This window comes from Lithobates pipiens, unplaced genomic scaffold, assembly GCF_037356315.1.
Source record: "Lithobates pipiens isolate NorthernLeopardFrog02 unplaced genomic scaffold, aLitPip1_a1.2 Scaffold_18, whole genome shotgun sequence".
Lineage (NCBI taxonomy): Eukaryota > Metazoa > Chordata > Amphibia > Anura > Ranidae > Lithobates > Lithobates pipiens.
In genome coordinates, this window is record NW_027507758.1 from 620,234,534 (window position 1) to 620,257,880 (window position 23,347).

Below are 23,347 nucleotides of genomic sequence, written 5' to 3' on the forward strand. Positions count from 1 at the left end.
TGGAACTAGACTGCAGACCGGAGCTGGACCACAAACTGGGAGCAGAGCAGCGGACAGGAACCAGGATACAGAGAGCGGAGAGTCAGACAAGCCGGGTCAGTTATCAGGCATTCAGCAGAGGTACCAGAGGATCAAGCAGAAGAGTAGTCAGACAAGCCATGGTTGGATGCAGGCTGATGACAGGGATGGTCAGAGATAAGCCAGGTTAAGTACAGGTACAGGAGAAACGTGTTTTCAGGATCAGAGCGCACACACATGCTGTAGGTCTGTCAGCAAGATCCCAGTGTGACAGTCAGGTTTAAATAGCCCGCCTGGCGCCAACAGGCACACACTCACGCGCGAACGCGCAGTGGCAAGCCCAGGACACCTGTTACTGGCAGGATCTTCCTGACAAGTGGTAACAGTTCCTGCTCTGCAACACACTTATAGATGTCTCCGTGTGTAAATATCCCTTAACCGTCAGTCACCTATCAGTGAAATATAGGCTTGAGGCCTGATTGAACTCAGTCTATAGGGATGAGACCTCTCCGTGTGGCTCTACAGGTCTCAGTAACTCTGTACGATGAGTCTAAGTGTGTTAGGTGCGTTAAGTAACTTCTGGGCATCAGCCCTCTCACCACACCAGGCCTGGAAAGCTGGGAACGTCCGCTCTGGTCCTCTCAGTCCTGCTGCCAACCAGCACTGTCACGTTGCTCCACTCTGCAAGATGACCGGGACCCTCGCTCGGCTCCGTTAGGTGTTCTGAGTCCTCAGATCTGGTCACACAGCTTCTCCAGCACACTGTAGTAAGGCACAGTCAATGAGTGCTGTTCCACTAGGATGTAGATTGCACCCTCTGGAACACTCCTGCACAGATCTTTGCAGGCAGGCCATGCGTCCAGAAGAGAAAGAAGATGGCCGCGTCAGGCCTTTTATTACCTATTCAGCATGCAGTCCAGCCACTGCGTGTTCATGGGTAGGTGAGCGGGCATTGTGGGTAGGTGAGTCCTTTTACAAAGTAAATAAGCGAATCATTTCCTGCTTAATTAACAAGTGAGATTAAACAAGTCATTTTAGGTTGAATACACCAGAGGAAGCCAAATACCACTCTAACATCATTGCCTATTGTACAACATTACATGGCAAAAATACCAGCGCTACATTTATATTGTGAAAGATAATGTTACACTGAGTAAATTGATACCCAACATGTCACGCTTCAAAATTGTGCCCGCTCGTGGAATGGTGACAAACTTTTACCCCTAATCTCCATAGTTACATAGTAGGTGATGTTGAAAAAAGACACAAGTCCATCAAGTCCAACCTATGTGTGTGATTATATGTCAGTATTACATTGTATATCCCTGTATGTTGTGGTCATTCAGGTGCTTATCTAATAGTTTCTTGAAACTATCAATGCCCCCCGCTGAGACCACCCCCTGTGAAAGGGAATTCCACATCCATGCAGCTCTTACAGTAACAAACCCTCTACGTAGTTTAAGGTTAAACCTCTTTTCTTCTAAATTTAATGAGTGGCTATGTTTAAAAATTTCTACAGGTTACCAGTTTTGAGTTAGGGGAGGTCTAGGGCTAGAATTATTGCTCTCGGTACTACCGGTCACGGCGATACCTCACATGTGTGGTTTGAATAAGGTTTTCATATGCAGGCGTTACTCACGCATGTATTCGCTTTTGCACGTGAGCTTGGCGGGACGGTGAGCTTTAAAAAAAAAAATTATTTTGTTTTCTTCTTTTACTTTTTTATTTTTTATTTTGACACTGTCTTTAAAAAAAAATGAATAAATAAATTGGGTTACTTTTATTCCTATTACAAGGAATGTAAGCACCCCTTGTAATAGAAAAAAAGCATGACAGGACCTCCTTAAATATGAGATCTGGGGTCAAAAAGACCTCACATCTCATATTTACACTAAAATGCAATAAAAAAAAATAAAAAAAGTCACCTGAAAAAAAAGAAAAAAGAAAAAATTTCTCCTTTTATGGGCGAAAGTGAAAGCTTCCACCCTCCCATGCTATGGAGCCACGCAGAGGCCATCTTCCCCTCAGTCGGCAGCCAGACATCCATGGGAGAGGATGCGATCCTCTCTGCCACTACCAGTGGGTCCGGTAAGCTGCGGAAACTACCAGAGCATGGCGGGAGGGGGGGGTGGGCACCTCTGCCACCACCGATAAAAGTAATCTTGCAGCGAATACACTGCAGAGACCACTTTTATCTTAAAGAGAAACGCACAGCGTCCCAAAAATACTGGGGTTATGCCAGCTAGCTGCTGCCATAACCCCAGTGTTTAGTGTCAAAATAAGGGTACGTCATTTTGCATTAAGTGGTTAAGCATTAAGTGGTTAAGCACAAAATCACTGCAGTACCCAGACCCCCATACCCCTTTTAAGAGAAAGTAAACCCTTTACTTATTTGTTTCCCTGCAAAGGTAAAGCATTTACCTATGCATCGCATAGTAGCCCATTATGTGTCACTTACCTGACACAGGAGCCAGCGATGTCACCGCTGTCCCCTCTTCCACGGAGCATCCATCTTCTTTCCGGGTATCGTGGCTCCGGCACTGTGATTGGCTAGAGCCGCAACAACGCCATTCCTGCGCATGCGCACGGGAGCTGCCACTAATGGCATATCACCATTAGCAGCGGCATGCTCAGTGCGCCTGCGCGCCGTTGTCTACGGCGCATGCACCGTAGACAGCGGTGCCTGTCTTTTTGCAAATATCTCCTAAACTGTGTCGGTTTAGGAGATATTTCTTGGACCTACAGGTAAGCCTTAATGCCCAAATTTAGGGACAACCTCCCCTATGTAAAACTTTAACTCCAATTCTTCACTCCTTTCTTCTGTACAACTACAACTCCGATTGATTATCCATCTCCTATACAACTACAGCTCCCATCGATTTTTCTCCTCAGTGCCGGCACTGTCTCTTAGAAATGCAAAAGCCCCTTAAAGGCTAGGAACTTTACCTCCCTGGTAGAAGTAACACAAAAATGCCTGTGGACTGTCTTCTGAAGTACCTCCAGCTCCCCTTGTAGACCCTGGTCCCAGTTTTACCACAGCAGGTGCCTGGCTGCCTCTCCTCAAGCCCACTTGTCTGCTCCTCTTCACCGGTCTAAACCCGACTGACTCTCTTCACTAGTCTGCCCGACTGACTCTCTGGAGATTTCTGAGAGCAAGGAGGGAAAATTTAAGCACAGTGCTATCTTTTAGAGAAAGACCTGCTACCTCTGGCAGTCTCTCCCCTTGTGTGTCCCTTGTCTCATGCTGCAGTACTCACGCTGTCTCTCCTGGCTCTCGCTGCCTCTCAGGAAAGCATCCTCCAACTTCTCCTGTGGTAGGATCCTTCCAGGTCAGCCTCCTGAGCCCTGGACCAATGTAGTGCCCCTCCCCAGCAGAGGTTTCTTGAGGGCCACCAACAGCCTCCCTCAGCACTTCATCTCCATCGTCCACCCGACTCCCCTGCTGGCCTGACTCAATCATATTAAGACCTCAGTTCCCTGCAGGACAACCCTCCTAGCCTCCACCCACTAGTATTTAGAACATTCTCCAACATTCTAGAACCAGGGGGAGGCATCAGAGAGCTACCTGGATGAGTCATCCAGCCCTGGACTTTAATAACCCTGACCCAGATTCCATGGCTCAGGTTTAGCCATCAGCCAATCTATCTTTTACTTACACTACCACTAGTAGCACCAGAGGGTGCTATAGTAGCATCTCACAAACTATAACACAGTACAGCCACAACAAAGCCAGCTCCCAACAGCCATGTGACATGTTGTGATGGAGCACCTGCTGACTGTGCTGCCTGTGTGGTTATCATAATGCTGATGACGGGCATAGCCTGCTGTGTGTTATCAATAATGCTAATGATCATAAGACACAGTGAGATGCTCACTGTAACAGGATCAAGCTGACTTTTTCAGGAACACAAGTCACAAGGTAACGCTAAAAACAATCCAGTAATGATACTAGGCTGGCCTCAGGTTTAAAAGGCTGCTGGGTGCCAGGATCGAATGTCCGAAAGATGCAAAATTCGGCTGAGTTTCGATTCATTACGAAACAAATTGCACATATCTAATATGTAGAAATGAAAGAATTACAAAAGAAAAACAAAGACAAATGACATATTGTATGTATTGTATGTGCCTTTAAAAAAGGAGGAGAAAAACTTTAGATAAACGTAGTTTTAGGCAGTCTTGTTTTATGCTTTTTGGGAGAGAATACTAAAAATCTGTAAATGCAGAGTCTTTGGTGCATCACAATACCTACTAGGAGAGGGGTTCCTTCTTGTTCAGTGATAGTAGGTTGTATGGATCAGCCAGTTCTGATGACTGGGTCTTTAGGCAGGTACCTACTGCATGTTACAGTCCTGTTGTGTTAATTATTATGGTGCAATATCACTTTAAATATTCTGACTGTTGCAAGGGTTTGGGTTGTGTGTGTCTTGCCCCCAGGTCAGAGTCCTATGGAAGTAGAGGGAGGACCTATTGCTACAATATGATGTATGCTCTTTCTGTGACAAGCTTTTAACCTACATAGTACGGGGGAGGGGTGGGCGGCCTGTGTGGGCAAATTATACTTTGGCCTGAAGTGGGGCTTTAATATAATGGAGACTTGATGAGGATTCTGGGAATGTCAATTAACTATTCGTGTTCAAATGTATATATTTTTTTCTCCTCTGAAGTCTGGTGACCATAAGACCTTCAGAGCTTCCACCCCCCTTCCTGATAGAATAGAGAGAGAAAAAGAAGATTCCAGAAGTCATCAGCAAGATCACTGAGCTGCTGACAGGAGAGGTGAGTGGTGCTGGGAATTCTGGGGCATTATCCAGTAACAATAGTAAGAAAAGCCGGCAACGCTGTAATCCTTGAAGTGTCGTTTATTGGTACATCAGAGTGACAATAAAACAATAAACTGACGCGTTTCGGCACAAGCCTTAGTTGTAGCTACGACTAAGGCTTTTGCTGAAACGCTTCAGTTTATTGTTTTATTGTCACTCTGTACCAATAAATTACACTTCAAGGATTACAGCGTTGCCGGTTTTTCTTACTATTGTTGCATTGGAGTGTGTTGGGACACATTGAGCCTTGGCACCTGTGAGTGGACCTGGTGTATGGATTGAGTTGTCCCTGCAGAGAGCGCTGTTACTTTTTTGATTATCCAGTAACAAACAAGGGATGTGTCTGGATGGTGACTGTATCTTTGTGTGTGTCAGGTTCCTAGAAGGTGTCAGGATGTCACTGTCTATTTCTCCATGGAGGAGTGGGAGTATTTAGAAGGACACAAGGATCTCTACAAGGACGTCATGATGGACAATCAGCCGCCCCTCACATCACCGGGTAAGAGGAGACTTTATTGTAAAGGAGAGAGCAGTACGGAGGCTCCACCTAGATCCCCCATCATCTGATAAACACATAGAAACAATGTATTCAGTCAGTGTGTGTGTTTCCTACAGATGGATCCAGTAATGGGAACCCACCAGAGAGATGTCCCCATCCGATGTATTCCCGGGATTCCACACAGGAAGGTCACACCATCCCTCCCCATCATCAGGTAGATGATTGACATTCAATGGGAGTTATGATTTATACACAGCATGTATGTTACAATGAATGTTTTAATATATATTTCAGAGGGGAAACCTCAGGGATTATAATATTGATGTTAAAGAGTATAAAGAGGAGGCTGAGGAGTATGGAGTGATGGAGAAGTTTTCAGGAAGACCTAAGGATATGATGGAGCCACCAGAGAGATGTCCCCGTCCTCTGTATTCCCGGGATTCCACACATGAAGATCACACCATCCCCCACCATCATCAGGTAGATGAAGAACAATCACTGATAATATCATTAGGATCTGTACATTGCATTGTTACAATTGATGTCATTTTATTATATATTCAGAGTGGAAACCTAAGAGATTCCAAATTTGAGGTTAAAGAAGAAATAAAAGAGGAGGATAAGGATGGGCTGATGGAGGAGTCAGAGTTTCTAAAAGGACACAAAGATCTGTACCAGGAGACCATGGTGAACTCATCCAGCTACGGAAACCCACCAAAGAGATGTCCCCGTCCTCTGTATTCCCGGGATTCCACACAGGAAGATCACATCATCCCTCACCATCATCAGGTAGGTGGAGTTGAGGGTTTCAAGAGACAGGGGGTTAAGTCAGAGCAATTTTTCTGCCTGAGAAATGTTTCTGCAGGAGTAATCAGCGGTTCAACACAACAGTCTGGCATTTTCCTATCATTTCATCATCTCTTATTCTGCTTCTTCATAAGTAATGCAACTGTTTTTCAACCAATGAAAAAACGGTCTTTCAACCAGTGTACACTGTCTCACTGCTTTGCTGACACTCTGCTATATCTAGGGTAATGCAACTGTCTCTCAACCAACGTACTCTGTCTCACTGCGCATGCAAAACACTTTCCCCTAATTGGTTCATTCCCCGACTTGGTTCATTCCCTGACTTGGCTAAGATAAGAGGGGCACTTTGGTGTGGGTCAACCATACCCCCTGACATTTGGGGACACACCTCCTGATGTTTGACCCTTGGGGGAGGTCCCTAGTCCAATCCCTAAGTCCTGACCTTGTTCTTCAATCCTAACTCTAACCCCCCCCCTTTTTTTTTTACTCAACCATTTGTGGTGAATGATTCTCACCTCCTTTTGGGATCTAAGAGTCAATCATCTTTTATGACTTTGGGCTGTGTCTGTGGCTGGCTTTGACCATTTCTCCCCTGAATTCATGTGTTCCTTATCAGGCCCTAATTGGGGTGGAGAAGGTTTCCTCATTTGATCATCTCATTTAGTAGAGCCTATGGGAAAAGTCGGAGCAATTTTCCCTGCCTGAGTAACTTTTCTGCAGGAGTAATGAGCAGTTGAACACAACAGTTTAACTAAAGCTGGAAAATGAAAAGAGCAAGAAAAGACCACAAAGAACTCTGCTCTACTCTGGACCAACCGTAAACCACCACTTTGGTAGGCATCTTATAAATCTGAATCCTAACCCCTCTACCCTTTAATATGCCCCCTCTACTCTGCCTTCTCATACTAGTATCCTCTGCTTTCAAATTCTCACTTTTCCCCTTCTCTTCACCCCAAAACTTCTACATATCACCCTAACGCCTACTCTCTCCCAACTACTGTTTTCATCACCTAATACTTAACCCACTTGCTGACCCACACACCAGGACAAGGAAGTACGTGCACTCATACACATTCCACTTCCATCATACTTTCCTCATCCTCCTTCTACTCTTAACCTCTGGGGATATATCCTCTAATCTTGGTCCTCCAGTATCTCACGCCCAAACCAGGCACCCTCCCTCGGCCAGCGTTAGCCACAATCTTCTCAGTCATATCTCTAGCCCCCTGCTCCTAAAAACCACCCCCCTTCTCATGTGCCCTCTGGAATGAATGCCCACTCTGTCTGCAACAAGCTCACTTCTGTCCGTGACCTTTTTGTCTCCCACTCCCTTAACCTTCTTGCAATCACGGAAACATGCTTCCAGAGTCAGACTCTGCCTCGCACGCAGCCCTCTCCCATGGACAGGGCTGTCTTTAACGAGGGGCAAAACGAGGAAGCTGTCCTGGGCCCAGTCATTGTTGGGGGCTCCTTGAGTCTGCGCTGCCATCTCCAGCGCTGGTCACGCTGGCTGTTCGCTACTGTCCTCTGGGAGAGGAGCGCTGCTTCTGTATTTACAAGTGACAGCGCGATTCAGAAGACTCCCTGCTCCACACATCGATCTCTATGAGAGTGGAGGGAGGGGGCGGGGCATCTACACAGGCGGAACTCCTCCAAAGACCGGCAGCCTGCACGGACATGCTGTGAGTTGTAGCTGCTCTTCTGCAGCACCACTCTGTTGTTTTCTAGGTTGGTTTTTAAGGAAAGCTCAAGTACTGGTGGGGGGGGGGTTAAGCTGTGAACTGCAATCTGAGGGGAGGAGATATTTGTTCTGGGGGGGGACTTGGATGTACAGTGCACTCCTCAATCATGCATACTGCAAACCTCAACTCTGCAAATAGCATGCCCCTGCACGTAGCGCACACCCCTGTACCCTGCACATAGTGCACCCCTGTACCCTGCACTCTGCACATAGTGCATCCCCTGAACCCTGCACTCTATATCTAGCGCACCCTTCAACTATGCAATCTTTATGTAGTGCATCCCTCAACCCTGCACTCTGTATGCAGCTCAACCCTGCACCCTGTAGGTAGCACACCCCTCAACCCTGCACTCCATACAAAGCACATCCCTCAACCTTACTCTCTGTATGAAGCTCACCCTTCAAACCTGCACTCTGTGCATAGCGCACCCATCCTTGGAAAATGTGCTCTCTTAGACCCCTTTCACATTGAAGTGCTTCTAAAACAACACTAAAGCGCCAGATGTTTTTATTTATTTTTTGTTGGTGCTTTTCGGGCGCTGGTGGGGTGTTTTTTATTTTTTGTATGTTGTTTTTGTTTTTTTAACCACTTGAGATCCGCGCTATAGTAAAAAGATGTCTACAGCGCGGATCTCAATTTCCGGGACTACGTCTATTGACGTCGTCCCCTTTAAGAGTTCCCCGCGCGCTCCCGGGAGCGCGCATCGGGGAAAATCTGTGTTGGCCGTGTCCGCTGGACACAGCCAATCACAGATCGCTGTAAACGGCCAATCACAGCGGCCGTTTACAGCGCGATCGCCTCCTCCAATGGGTGATGATCTCAAATGTAAACAAATGAGATCATCACCCATTGCCGAACGTGTCTCCTCACACAGCGATAGCGTGTGAGGAGACCGAAGGTTTTTGTGAGTGTGTGAAGTGACAGTAAACTTATAAAAACCCGACCTGTGCCCAGATCTACCCTGCCAGTGCCCAGATCTACCCTGCCAGTGCCCAGATCTACCCTGCCAGTGCCCACCTGTGCCCACCTGTGCCCACCTGTGGCCACCTGTGCCCACCTGTGCACCGCCAGTGCCCACCTGTGCACCGCCAGTGCTCCATCTGTGCACCACCAGTGCCTGCCAGTGCCCGCCAGTGCCCGCCAGTGCCAGCCAGTGCCAGCCAGTGCCAATCAGTGCCCATCTGTACCAATCGGTGCCCATCTGTGCCTCAGCAGTGCCCATCTGTGCCGCCTAAGCAGTGCCCATCTGTGCCGCCTCAGCAGTGCCCATCTGTGCCGCCTAAGCAGTGCCCATCTGTGCCGCCTAAGCAGTGCCCATCTGTGCCCATCTGCTGCCTTATCAGTGCACATCCGTGCAATAAATCAGTGCACAATCTTTATGATTTGCACCATAGCTTGTAGACTCTATAAATTTCACACAGATCATATAATATGCAAAAATTTGGGTTATTTTTACCAAAGATGTGTAGTAGTATAAGTTGTGGCCAAAATTTATGAAGAAAAATTGCTAATTTGCTAAATTTTGTCACAGAAACGAAGAAAAATTCATTTTTTTTCAAAATTTTCGGTCTTTTTTCATTTATAGCGCAGAAAATAAAAAACCGAGAGGTGATCAAATACCACCAAAAGAAAGCTCTATTGGTATGAAGAAAAGGACAAAAAAATCATTTGGTTACAGTGTTGCATGACTGAGTAATTGTCATTCAAAATGTGAGAGCACTGAAAGCTGAAAATTGGTCTGGGACTGAGGGGGGTTTAAGTGCCCAGTAAGCAAGTGGTTAAGGTCACGTGACCTTAAAAAAAATCTAAAAAACACCCATTTTGCTGCGCTTTAATAACGCTTTTAAGGCACTTCGGAAGTGATGCCAAATCATTTCAATGGGCAGGGGCGTTTTTGGAGTGCTTTTTACAGCGCTCCAAACCCGCCCCAAAGATGCTGTTTACAGGACTTTTTCTTTGTCATGCAAGTGCACCGCCCAAGTGTGAAAGCACTCATGTAAATGAATGGGAGGCAGTTTTCAGGTGCTAAAATGCCTGAAAACTGCCTCAGAGTGAAAGGGGTCTTAAAGTTAAAGTGGGATTCCACTCTTTTTTTATTTTTTTCTTACCTGTCTCACTGGTGGGCGAGTGCTACCTTCGATTGGCATCCACGTCCGGCGTTTATTTGACCCCCGGCGCGACGAATCTTTTCCTCAGGATGACTTATAAAAACCTGCTCTGGGGTTTTCCATTTTAACTGTGGGCGTCTGAAGCCCACAGGCATTTACTTCCTGGTATATGATGACGTCTGGCTCCCAGCATGCTCCGCTCCATCTTGCACATGCTCAGTGAGAGCAGTGACAAGGAAAGAAAAACTTTCATTGTCCCCCATGGATTCTTGGGAAATTTCCCAGGGACCATTGCGAGGACGATAGCCACGCCTACTCCCACGGGAGGACAACCCGGAAGTCAGCTTAAACATCAGAAATAAAAGGTAAGTAAATAATATTTTTTTTTTTCAGGGTTCGTTTAGGTAAGTATGCTATCTGTTGATTTTAATAACATGAACTTTCATTTTTAGGTACCAAACCACTTTAAGTGTTTTTATCTTTCCTGTATGTGTCTGTTGCTAACATTAAATTAAATCATGTTATGTTATGGACACTGCTACCTAGATGTTCTTTTATATGAATATTGGTAATAATGGTTTGAGATTAGCAGAGCGTCATTCCTAGTTAGGGCCTCAATAAACTGCACCATAAAATTGTCTTGTAATAGGTTTATACATTTTTTTTACCCTTTAACTGTCCCAACAGTGCCATTACTCCAGTCAATTTCCGGGTAGTTAAAATTTCCCATTATTATCACTGTCCCAGCCCTTTCCATCTGTGCAAGGAGCTGAGTCTCCATCCCCTCATTAACACTGGGATGTCTATAACAAACCCCAATGATAACCTTTGTAGTAAGCACACCCATGTACAGTTCCACCCATAATGCTTCAGACTCTTCACACTCTCTATCAACTAGATTCTCTTTCACACGCTCTTTGAGATCACTTCTCACATAGAGACAGACACCACCCCCCATCCATTTTACCCTGTCTTTCCAAAAGAGAGCATAGCCAGGAATATTATTAGCCCAGTCATGAGAAGAATGAAGCCAAGATTCAGGAATACCAATTAGATCATAGTTCTCCTCGTGCACCAGAGCTTCCAACTCACCTATTTTGCTTGGCAGACTTCTGGTACTGGTGAACAAACGCTTTATTTCATTGTTATATTTTGCAAATGTATGTTGCATATTTTTTATTTTAGTACAAATCTTACCATTTCCAATGGTTGTTCGTAACATAGGAGCCTTCATATTATCTGCCATAGCCCTCCCCCATCTTTCCCCATTCCACCCACCAGTAGATGCTGACCCCTGTCTGACCTGTCTACCCCATTATAATCTAATTCACCCTCCCCCACAATCCTAGTTTAAATACTCCTCCAGCCTTCCCATAAACCTCTCACCCAGCACAGTAGACCCCCTTCCATTTAGGTGCAAACCATGTTTAGCATATAGGTTGCACCCTGATGAAAAGTCAGCCCAGTGCTCTAAAAACCCAAAGCCCTCCTTCTTTCACTAGGTCTTTGACCATGCATTCAGCTCTCTAATCTACCCCTGCCTTTCCTGTGTTGTGCATGGCACAGGCAACACTTCAGAGAATGTCACCTTGGAGGTCCTTCCCTCCAGCTCGCAGCCCATTTCTTTCCACCTTCTATATATTCTGTCATTGGTTCCAACATGGACCAAGACAGCTGACCAAATTAGATGATGTTCTATAACCTCTAACAACCAATCATGGAGCCGTAATGATGTGCAATAACCTCCGGCAACCAATAAGTGAGCGGTAATGATGTGCAGTAACTTCTATCAAATTATGTGCTGTAACCTCTAGCAACTAATCAGTGAGTGATGATGATATGCTGTAACCTCTGGGAACCAATGGCAATCGATGCCTGATCTGCTGCCGTAAAATGATTTTGAGTCTAGCTTCTATTTACTTTATGTCTCAGAGCGAGGGGCAAGTAAATGGTTGCCCAGGGTCCAATCAGTGTTTTAGATGGCCCACACATGGAGGCCTCCACCACTGGACTCACTCACCCAGACCCAGAGGACAGAAAGGAGGTGGAGTTGGTTTGCTTCGATCCCCACTGAGCACCTTTCAAGTCCTTCCTACCCCTCCCTCCCTCTATCCTTCTCTTCTTTTGAGACACACTGTATTCATCTGTTTTCTCCCATTTCTCTAAGGAAATGGGCCTCCTGGCCCAGTGTCACGCTTCCTTGATGACTTGTCTGCCTGGCTGCCCTACTTCCTCTCCTCTGAAATAGCCACTAACATTCTTGGTGATTTTAGCATCCCCACTAATGTTAACAGCTCAGCTATATCCCATCTTTTTAACTCAACCTCATCCTTTGAACTAACTTAATGGACACAGTCACCCACTCACTCTGATGGTAATACCCTTGACCTTGTTTTCTCCAATATTTGCACCCCCTACAACCTCACCAACACCCCCATTCCTCTCTCTGACCACAACCTCAAGCTCAACCTTTCACAATGTCCTCGTCTCGAACCACCTGTCTCTCCAAGTAGAAAACAGATACCCACAGAAACCTTTGCCACTTTAATCCCTCTCTTTTCTACTCTACAACTGACCACCTCCATGACAAAATCTCACCCATGTCTTGCCCTGACTTAGCCACTTCTGTCTACAACAGTTTACTTTCATCCACACTGGACTCCTTTGCTCCTCTCACTACACAAAGTACCAGGCCCTGAACATTACAACCTTGGCAGACTGACGACACGAGAAACTTTAAGATACATAGTCATGCACTGGGGCGATTGTGGCATAAATCCAACTCCCAGCATGCATTCACCCAATATAAATCTGCCTTCTTAAAATACAATTCCTCCCTCCATGCTGACAAACAAGCCTACTTCGTCACTCTCATTAATATTCTGTCCTCTAGTCCTCATCGTCTCTTCTCTACTTTAAACTCTCTACTTTCTCCATCAAAAAATCTCCACCCAGTAACTCGCTCACTGCTCACGAGATTGCCAATCAGGTCAAAAACAAGATTGATGCAATTTGTGGGGGCATCTCCACTGCACAGACATCTAGCCCACTTAACATACCCTGTACTACTCCATTCTCAACACTTTCCTCTTTTGACCTTGCTACTACTGAAGAGGTCACTAAAGTTTTCTCAGAAACCCGCCTTACCACCTGTCCCTGGATCCTGTTCCCTCACAACAACTACGGTCACCCTCTTCTTCTATCTTATGCTTCCTCACTCACATCTTCGATCTCTCCTTCTTTACCGGCACCTTCCCCTCCCCTGTAAAACATGCCCTGATCACCACATACTTAAAAAGCCCTCACTGGACCCCACCAGCATGAAGAACTTAAGGCCCATCTCATGGCTCCCATTTATGCCAAAGCGATTAGAACGCTTAGTCTACAATCGTCTGAAATCCTACCTCGCTGACTAAACCTTCTTGACCCCTTACAGTCTGGCTTTCGCTCACTCCACTGGCACTGTCCTACTGAAACACTAATGATCTACTAACTGCTAAAACCAATGGCCACTACTCCATACTGCTACTACTAGACCTCTCTGTAGCCTTTGATACTGTTTACCATCCCCTCCTCCTCAAACAGCTCCACTCTCTTGGCCTTCAAGACTTTGCTCTCTCCTTCTCTCCTGGTTCTCTTCAGTCAGTTAACAAACAAATCTTCTACTTCCCTCATCAGTTCATCCCTCAGTTCCTACCTTTGGTTGCACCAGCCACTCCCTATGAGATTGTAAGCCCGCAGGAGCAGGGCCCTCCTAACCATCTTGTATTGAATTGTATTGTTGCTGTATTGTCCACCTTTTATATTGTAAAGCGCTGGCGCAAACTGTTGGCGCTATATAAATCCTGTTTATATTATTATAATAATAATCAAGTGATTGAACACTGACACATGGAGACGATGTGTGGACTCTACAAGATGACATTTTCTATGTGATCTCACATCATAAATACTTCTATTTTACAGATATTATTTTTCTTTCATTCTGTTGGTTTAGGGTGAAGATCTGATGAACATGAAAGTTGAGGGTGAAGTAGAAGAGACGTATGGGAGGGATGATCAGCAATATACAGAGAAGGCTGGAATGATGAGGACATTCAAAGAGGAGGACACTCCTACAGAGATCAGCACAAGTGAGTCATAATGTATTCTTCTGTTATCTCTGCTCTGTTACTGAACACTGATTGGTCCAGAGTAGGGTGGGAGATGAGCGATATGGGTTGATAATAGTCACTGATAGCTGTCCTGCACGTTATTACTTATTTTCTCTCAAAACAACCTCCTTTTAGGTTATACAGATACAATAAACTGTAAATACTCAGACAGGATTTACTGTATGTAGAGCCTGGGGTTCATCTGGCAGTATTGGGTTGTATTTCACTTGTGTAAAATGAAAATGAACCTTGCGTAAGTATATTGGTGAAAATAAATTAAAATATAGCTGCTCCCCTCAAAGTGCAGTGTGTGCTTACATTAAGTAATCGGGGTTTTGGGACATTGTTGTGTACTATAAAAATGGTGATTAACCAATTCAAATAGCAAACTAATACATATGTTTTTTTTTAAAATAAAGATATTAACCACTTGCCGCCCGCCCTATAGCAGAATGACGGCGGCAAAGTGGTTTTAATATCCTGACTGGGCGTCATATGACGTCCTCGGGATATAAAGCCGCTGCGCGGCCCCGGGGGTGCGCATCGTGGCGATCATTGTTGCGGTGTCTCAGTCTGACGGAGACTCGTTACCACGTGATCAGCCGTGTCCAATCATGGCTGATCACAGTGTAAATAGGAAGAGCCGTTGATCGGCTTTTCCTCACTCGCGTCTGTTCTATACCACCAGGGATGCCAGTCAGTGCCCACAATGGATGCCAATCAGTGCCCACAATGGGCATCACTGATTGGCATGCATTATTGTTTGGCACTGATTGTCATCCATCAGTACAATACGTTACACTACAATGCCGCCTATCCGTGCCGCCTATCAGTGCCCTATCAGTGCCCTATCCGTGCTGCCTATCAGTGCCCCATCCGTGCCGCCTATCCGTGCCTATTTTTGCCACCTATCAGTGCCCATCCGTGTCGCCTATCAGTGCCGCCTATCTGTGCCCATCAATGCCACCTCATCAGTGCCACTTCAATGGTGCCACCCCATCGGTGCCCATCAATGCTGCCTTATCATTGCCCATCAATGCAGCCCCATCAGTGAAGGAGAAAACTTATTTACAAAGTTTTGTAATTAAAACAAAAAAAAACATATTTGTTTTCAAAATTTTCAGTCTTTTTTTATTTAGCAGAAAATAAAAATACCAGAGGTGATCAAATACCACCAAAAGAAAGCGCTATTTATGGGAACAAAATGATAAAAATTTTGTTTGGGTACAGTGTAGCGACAGCGCTGAAAGCTGAAAATTGGTCTGGGCAGGAAAGTGTATAAGTGCCCGGTATTGAAGTGGTTAAAATACATTGTGATTGTTAATAGTGGATATAATCAATTAAAATTAATCAAATCAGTCAATAAGTCTGTAATTCCATAACATGTACCATCACCATATGCGATAACTTTGTGAATATCACCCGGGGAGTGTGGTTGAATTTCCTACTCGCAAAACGAACATGGCCCTTTCTTTAACTAAAAAAAAGGTCAAAACAGGCTGATTTGGCCAATCAGTTTGCTTGCTTGAATACCAAAGGAGCTGTGACAGGGAACCTTTCCATTTAAAACCTCCTCTCCACCACGATACCATTAGATTTGAAATGGGGAAAGGGACCATAGCGTAATACAGTTTATTTAAAAACGAATTCCAAATTGGCTGCTTGCATTTACAGGTGCCTTAGCCCCCCCGGCACTGGGGATGATAACATAAATCACCAGACAGGAGTCCCCTGCCGCCCAGCCTGCGCTCGGTGTTCGGCGTGCGTTCCGTTCCAGCAGTAGGACCCGGAAGTGACGTCACCGGAATGCACCTTGACGTACGTTTAGTTTTACAACGTCATCATGTATTTTACTTGCAAAAGGGTATGTGGCGCTACCTCGCTTACTATGAACTGCAACTAATAAAAATAAAATAATTAATAATAAATGCTTGCAAAATCAGCAAAGTAGTATAAGCAATGTGCAAAATAGCTAAAGTGCAAACAGCACCAGAAAGTGCAATAGTAGTCACACTTAAAAATAAAAAACTTGCAATATACATATAAATGTAATATACAATAAATGTGCAAAACATGTGCAAATATTGCAGAAATGCAATATAACAAAATTGTGAGATCTTGTTCGAAAGTGCAGTGCAAACTTCAATATAAATCAGTGACAGTCCACAAAGTCCATGCAGTGAAATAAAAATTGCAGCAACTCCTGGTTGTGTCAGTCCACCGATATTTCAGTGCCCAGCTTGTGCACCCAATAATTTCCCCAGCCTCTCACCTCAATAGAAGGCCATCAAAAGGCCATACAGCACTGTGTAAACCCTGATACTTTCACTTCTCCTTTCCTTCTCGTAAATTCAGCTCCTCAGTAAAACCAGTTCACTAGCCATATATAACATGAGAAAAAGAGGGGGGCTTCCATGTGTAGTATGTATAAAAAAAACTTTATTCAAAATCAATCCACACTTACAGTTCTGAAGACAATTTTGCGCGTTATTATCAAAGGACCCTTTGATAAAGTCACGTGGATGTGACGCAACGCGTCAGGGAGGAGCCAGGTGTTACTATCGTCACTTCCGGTCGCAACCGCGACCGAAAGTCTGTTTGTTTACATACGCGCGAAATTGTCTTCAGAACCATAAGTGTGGATTGATTTTGAATAAAGTTTTTTTATACATACTACACATGGAAGCCCCCCTCTGTCTCTTTCTCATGTTATATATGGCTGGTTTATATTGAAGTTTGCACTGCACTTTCGAACAAGATCTCACAATTTTGTTATATTGCATTTCATGCAATATTTGCACATGTTTTGTACATTTAGTGTATATTACATTTATATGTATATTGCACGTTTTTTATTTTTAAGTGTGACTACTATTGCACTTTCTGGTGCTCTTTGCACTTTAGCTATTTTGCACATTGCTTATACTACTTTGCTGATTTTGCACGCATTTATTATTAATTAATTATTTTATTTTTATTAGTTGCAGTTCATAGTAAGCGAGGTAGCGCCACATAACCTTTTGCATATAATTTTTGTTGGTGTAGAGATCACTATATATGTCGGCAGCTTCCTTTTAGTTATTGGAGTGATAGGTATTTATTAGGGTTATTAATTGGGTGGAGTACTAGTACTTGTGTTTACATGTATTTTACTTAGCCCTTGTAGACACGGTCGGACATTCTGACAACAAAATCCATCGGATTTTGTCCGACGGATGTTGTCTGAAAACTTGTGTTGCATACACACGGTCGGACAAAGTTGTCGGAAAATCCGATCGTACGTAACGTGATGACGTTATTTCATTACGACGGGACTACGTTCAGGCTAGTAGCCAATAGCTTTGGTCTAGGAATTTGATCTGAGCATGTGTGGCACTTTGTCCGATCGGAATTCTCTACACACAATCGGACAAAGTCCGATCGGATCATGTTGTCGGAAAGTTTTATAGCCCAGCTCTAAAACGTTGTCGGTCGGATATTCAGACGGAAAAGGTCCGATGGAGCCCACACACAGTCGGATTATCCGACAACGCGGTCCGATTGGACATTTTCCGTCGGAATGTCTGACCGTGTTATGTGTAGAGAATAGCCGATCGGACAAAGTGCCACACATGCTCAGATCAAATTCCTAGACCAAAGCTATTGCCTACTAGCCTGAACGTAGTCCCGTCGTAACGAAATAACGTCATCACGTTCTGAACGATCGGATTTTCCGACAACTTTGTCCGACCGTGTGTATGCAACACCAGTTTCGGACAAAATCCGCCGGACAAAATCCAATGGATTTTGTTGTCGGAATGTCCGACCGTGTGTACAAGGGCTAAATGTAGAAGTGATCTGGAAGGAGGACCAAAGGCCGTTTACTGAAGAGGGGACGTCACAGCTGGTTGGGAAATCCACAGAGAACATCTGCTCACTAAAGTCTACCTGATACAGATAGATACTTGATTTAAGTGAACAAACCTGAGTGATCATGTTTTCATATTTTTTCAGGACACGCCATCCAGACACCTTCAAAGGAGCGTCTCGCTTTATCTCCAGGTTGTAAAATGGAAGATGAGGACATCACAAGAGATTGTACAGGAGAAAAGACAATGAGCTCAGCTATGGATGGTGGACTTCACAGTGTGGATAGACCATCAAATCCCTCTGACTCTGAGCAACCTCGTACTATGAGAGATGGTGCCGGAATTCAGGACGAGGTGAAGTTTTCCTCTCCTGAATGTGGGGAAAGTTTTAGTCCAAGTCTTATTGTACATCAGAGATCTCGCACAGGTGAGAAGGTTCATTCCTGTTCTGAATGCGGGAAATGTTTCCTTCATAAAGTAGAACTTGTCACACATTGCAGATCTCACATGGGGGAGAAAACACGTTCCTGCCCTGAGTGTGGGAAGTGTTTTACACAGAAGAAACAACTTCTTGTACATCAGAGATCTCACACAGGGGAGAAGCCGTATTCTTGCTCTGAGTGCGGGAAATGTTTTTCACAGAAATCAAATCTTGTTTCACATCAGAGATCTCACACAGGGGAGAAGCCGTATTCCTGCCCTGAGTGCTTGAAATGTTTTTCAAAGAAATCAAACCTTGTTGTGCATCTGAGATTACACACGGGGGAGACGCCACATTCCTGCCTTGAGTGTGGGAAATGTTTTACACGCAAAAAACAATTTCTTACACATCAAAGATCTCACACAGGGGAGAAGCCGTACTCTTGCTTTGAGTGCGGGAAATGTTTTTCAGAGAAAGCAGACCTCGTTATACATCAGAGATCTCACACAGGAGAGAAACCGTATTGGTGCCTTGAGTGCAGGAAATGTTTTTCAAAGAAATCATACCTTGTTGCCCATCAGATCTTACACACGGGGGAGATGCCAAATACCTGCCCTGAGTGTGAGAAATGTTTTGCAAGGAAATCGGACCTTGTTAGACATCGGAGATCTCACACTGGAGAGAAGCCGTATTCCTGCCCTGAGTGCGGGAAATGTTTTTCACAGAAAGCAGACCTTGTTAAACATCAGAGATCTCACACAGGAGAGAAGCCGTATTCCTGCCCTGAGTGTGGGAAACGTTTTGCACTGAAAAAACAACTTCTTATACATCAGAGATCTCACACGGGAGAGAAACCGTACTCTTGCTCTGAGTGCAGGAAATGTTTTTCACAGAAAGCAGAGCTTATTATACATCAGCGATCTCACACAGGTGAGAAGCCCTATTACTGCCCTGAGTGTGGGAAATGTTTTTCACAGAAAACAAACCTTGTTAAACATCAGAGTTCTCACACAGGGGTGAAGCCGTATTACTGCCCTGAGTGCGGGAAATGTTTTTCACTGAAATCAAACCTTGTTGCTCATCAGATAGTTCACACGGGGGAGAAGCCATATTCCTGCCCTGAGTGTGGCAAATGTTTTGCAAGGAAATCTGAACTTGTTACACATCAGAGATCTCATACCGGCCAGAAGCCTTATTCCTGCCCTGAGTGTGGGAAATGTTTTACACGGAAATTCAAACTTGTTAGACATCAGAGATCTCACACAGGGAATAAGCAGTATTCCTGCCCTGTATGTGGGAAATGTTTTTCACAGAAATCAGAACTTGTTAAGCATCAGATATCTCACACAGAAGAAAAGTCACACAGTGTTGATAGACTAACAAATGCATCTCATGCTGAACAACCTAATACTGTGAGGGATGGTGCTGGAATTCAGGGGGATGAGAAATGTCCCTGTCCTGAATGTGGGGAAAGTTTTAGCTCTGAATTAAGTCTTACTGTACATCAGAGATCTCACACGGGTGAGGCGCTTCATCCCTGTTCTGAGTGCGGGAAAGTTTTTCTTCATAAATCAGAACTTGTCATACATTGCAAATCTCACATGGGGGAGAAAACAAATTTTTGCCCTGAGTGTGGGAAATGTTTTACAACAATGTTAAAACTTATTAAACATCAAAGATTTCACATGGGAAAGGAACCATATTCCTGTCCTGAGTGCAGGAAAGATTTTTCACAGAAATCAGACCTTGTTAAACATCAGAGATCTCACACGGGGGAGAAACCGCATTCTTGCCCTGAATGCAGAAAATGTTTTTTAGATAAATCGAACCTTGCTACACATCTGAGATTACACACAGGGGAGAAGCCATATTCCTGCTCTGAGTGTGGGAAATGTTTTACATGGAAATCAAACCTTGTTAACCATCAGAGATCTCACACGGGGGACAAGCCACATTCCTGCTCTGAGTGTGGGAAATGTTTTACGCGGAAATCAAACCTTGTTAGCCACCAGAGATCTCACACAGGGGAGAGGCCATATTCCTGCCCTGAGTGCGGGAAATGTTTTGCACGGAAATGTACATTTGTTACACATTGGAGAGCTCACTCTGGGGACAAGCCAAATCCCTGCCCTGTATGTGGGAAATGTTTTATCCAGAAATCAGACCTTTATATACATCTAAGATCTCACAGAGTGGTGTAGAGATGAGCTGAAAGCACCTGGGTTCAAGTTATGGGAGGTTCTCTTGTTCCTAAGCTCTCTATGTTAATCTGAAACCAGTTGCTTTATTGTTTAACCCCTTCCCGACCAGCCGCCGCAGGTTGGCTCCCCTGGGCGAAACTACGTTGCCTTGCATCACGTCGCCTGTTGACCACTAGGTGAGTGCCCAGCAGGCGCGATGACAACCGGGCACCCGTGGCACCCAGTGGCAACCGTGGCACCCAGTTAATCCCTTGATCGCCCCCCCCTTAGTGTTAACCCCTTCCCTGCCAGTGACATTTATACAGTAATCAGTGCATTTTTATAGCACTGATCGCTGTATAATTGTCACTGGTCCCAAAAATGTGCCAAAAGTGTCCGATGTGTCCACCATAATGTCGCAGTCCTGATAAAAATCGCAGATCACCGCCATTACTAGTAGAAAATAATAATAATAAAAATGCCATAAATCTATCCCCTATTTTGTAGACGCTATAACTTTTGGGCAAACCAATCAGTATGCGCTTATTGCGTTTTTTTTTTTACCAAAAATATGTAGAAGAATACATATTACCCTAAACTGAGGAGAAACATTTTTTTTTTTTATTATTATAGCAAAAAGTAACAGATGTTGTTTGTTTTTGTTTTCTAAATTGTCACTTTTCTTTTGTTTATAGCGCAAAAAATAAAAACTGCAGAGGTCATCAAATGCCACCAAAAGAAATCTCTATTTGTGGGGAAAAAAGGATGTCAATTTTGTTTGGGTACAGCATCGCATTACAGTGCAATTGTCAGTTAAAGCGACGCAGTGCTGTATCGCAAAAAATGGCCTGGTCCTTCAGCAGCCAAATCTTCCGGGGGGGGGGGGGGAAGTGGTTAAAGTGGCATATTAAATATGCATAATTCCTTTAAATAATTTGCTTGGAAGCTGCCTTTAACCTGGTCTGTGAATGTAAACAAGAAAAAATGACAAATAAAAAAAAAATAAACATTTAAATTGCTGGCTGCTAAATGGCATTTCATGGCTAGATTCCCTTCATCCATGCCAGATACTGATGCCTTGTACACACAGTCGGATATTCCGACCACAAAATCCGTCGGATTTTTTCAGACGGATTTTGTCCGAAACTGGTGTTGCATACACACAAAGTTATCGGAAAATCCGATCATTCGGAACGTGGTGACGTTCGTTGCGTATGATGGGACTACGTAGAGGCTAGTAGCCAATATCTTTGGTCTCGTAATTTGATCTGAGCATGCGTGGCACATTGTCCGTCGGAATTCTCTACAAGCGATCGGAAAAAGTCTGATCGGATTTTTTTGTCGGAAAGTTTTAGATCCTGCTCTCAAATTTTTTCCGTTGGAAGTCAGATCGAGCCCACACACGATCGGATTTTCAAACAATATAATCTGATCGGACCTTTTCCGTCGGAATTTCCGACCGTGTGTACAGGGCATTATCCTAGATGAGGGCCTGATATGGATTATAAGCAGGATAATAATATAACTAACTAACTAACTATAAATAAAACGTCGCCTGAATCCTAGCAACCAAGGAAACTGTGCAGGATGGTCACCCACATCCTAGAAACTGGTGGCCACATGGTCATTGGGTGGTCACATGGTCATAGCAACCAATGACTTATTTTAGAAAAAAAAATAGACGTGCACTGAAAAAATGTGTTAGTTTTTCTTTTTTTTTTTTTTTTTGCTTTTTTCTGAAATTCAGAAATCGCTAAATTTTGATTTTCAAAATTTCTGAATATCCGAGTTCCGAATTTTCGGAATTTGGAAATTCAGAAATTTGGAAATCTGAAAAAAAGAAAATCAGTAAAATTTGAAATAACAATAGCTATTTAAATTACAGGTATTGGAATTTCCTTTCAAATTTGGCTGAACGTAACAAATACAAATTTATCTGAAGTTACGAATTATCCGAAATGACAAATGCCGCATCTAAACAAATGGAATGGAGCAAATTAATAATAAATAATAATACGTTTTTTTTATTGTTATTTATTATTATTATTAGATCGTTACGTTCGTTATTTCAGATAATTTGTTCAAATATGTTCACTAACAGCCAAATTTGAAAGGAAATTCCAGTACCTACAATTTAATATTTATTATTAGTTAGTATTTCAGATTTTCAGGTTTTCGAATTTTCAGATGTTCATTCTTTTGAATGTTCAGATTTTCATTCTTATTTTTGGATTTTCAAATTTCCAAATTTTGGAATTTCTGAATTTTCGGGTTTTCTGGGAATTCAGATTTCCAGAAATTCAGAAATTTCCTGCAGAATCAATATCGGACCCTAATCCTTGATAAGGGCCTTATTTGGATTTTAAGAGTAACCCCATGGAATAGGAACTAACACTGTGGGGTCTCCCCCTCCGGTGCAGTATGGATTTTGCGTGAACCCTAGGCAAAACAAAAGTGTAGTCTCCCCAAAAATCCACACCTGACCCTTTTTGAAGCAAGGGCTTTTTCCCCACAACCCTGACATGTTACATAGTACCTTTTGGTTACCTATTTGTAATAAAAAAACTAAAATCAAAACCAAATAAATGGAGGTGTGGCCAAAATCCAGTGTAAGTGGATGTGTCCCTGAGAGCTCTTGTTGCTATTCTGAAAATCGACACATATCCTTGGTCTGAGTATCCATACCCTCTCCGGCAGCAGAGGCTCTCCTACCTGGCTCTCCATTTTTAGTCATAGAAAAAAAGGAAGAA

At 43.9% G+C, this 23,347-nt stretch overlaps 2 protein-coding genes across 2 annotated transcripts in view; both read left to right on the forward strand.

Annotated features, from left to right (window-relative positions):
* Positions 1-21,474, forward strand: part of LOC143986853 (uncharacterized) — a 54,098-nt gene extending 32,624 nt beyond the window's left edge. Inside the window, exons 8-13 of the mRNA XM_077485261.1 lie at positions 5,199-5,337; positions 5,454-5,551; positions 5,632-5,817; positions 5,902-6,126; positions 13,992-14,127; positions 18,142-21,474. Coding sequence (XP_077341387.1) covers positions 5,199-5,337; positions 5,454-5,551; positions 5,632-5,817; positions 5,902-6,126; positions 13,992-14,127; positions 18,142-20,618 — 3,261 coding nt within the window. The 3' untranslated portion in view covers positions 20,619-21,474. The remainder of the gene's footprint in view (positions 1-5,198; positions 5,338-5,453; positions 5,552-5,631; positions 5,818-5,901; positions 6,127-13,991; positions 14,128-18,141) is intronic.
* The window catches only part of LOC143989463 (uncharacterized), a 76,547-nt gene that overhangs the window by 3,005 nt on the left and 50,195 nt on the right, over positions 1-23,347 (forward strand). The gene's annotated exons all lie outside the window — the stretch shown is intronic.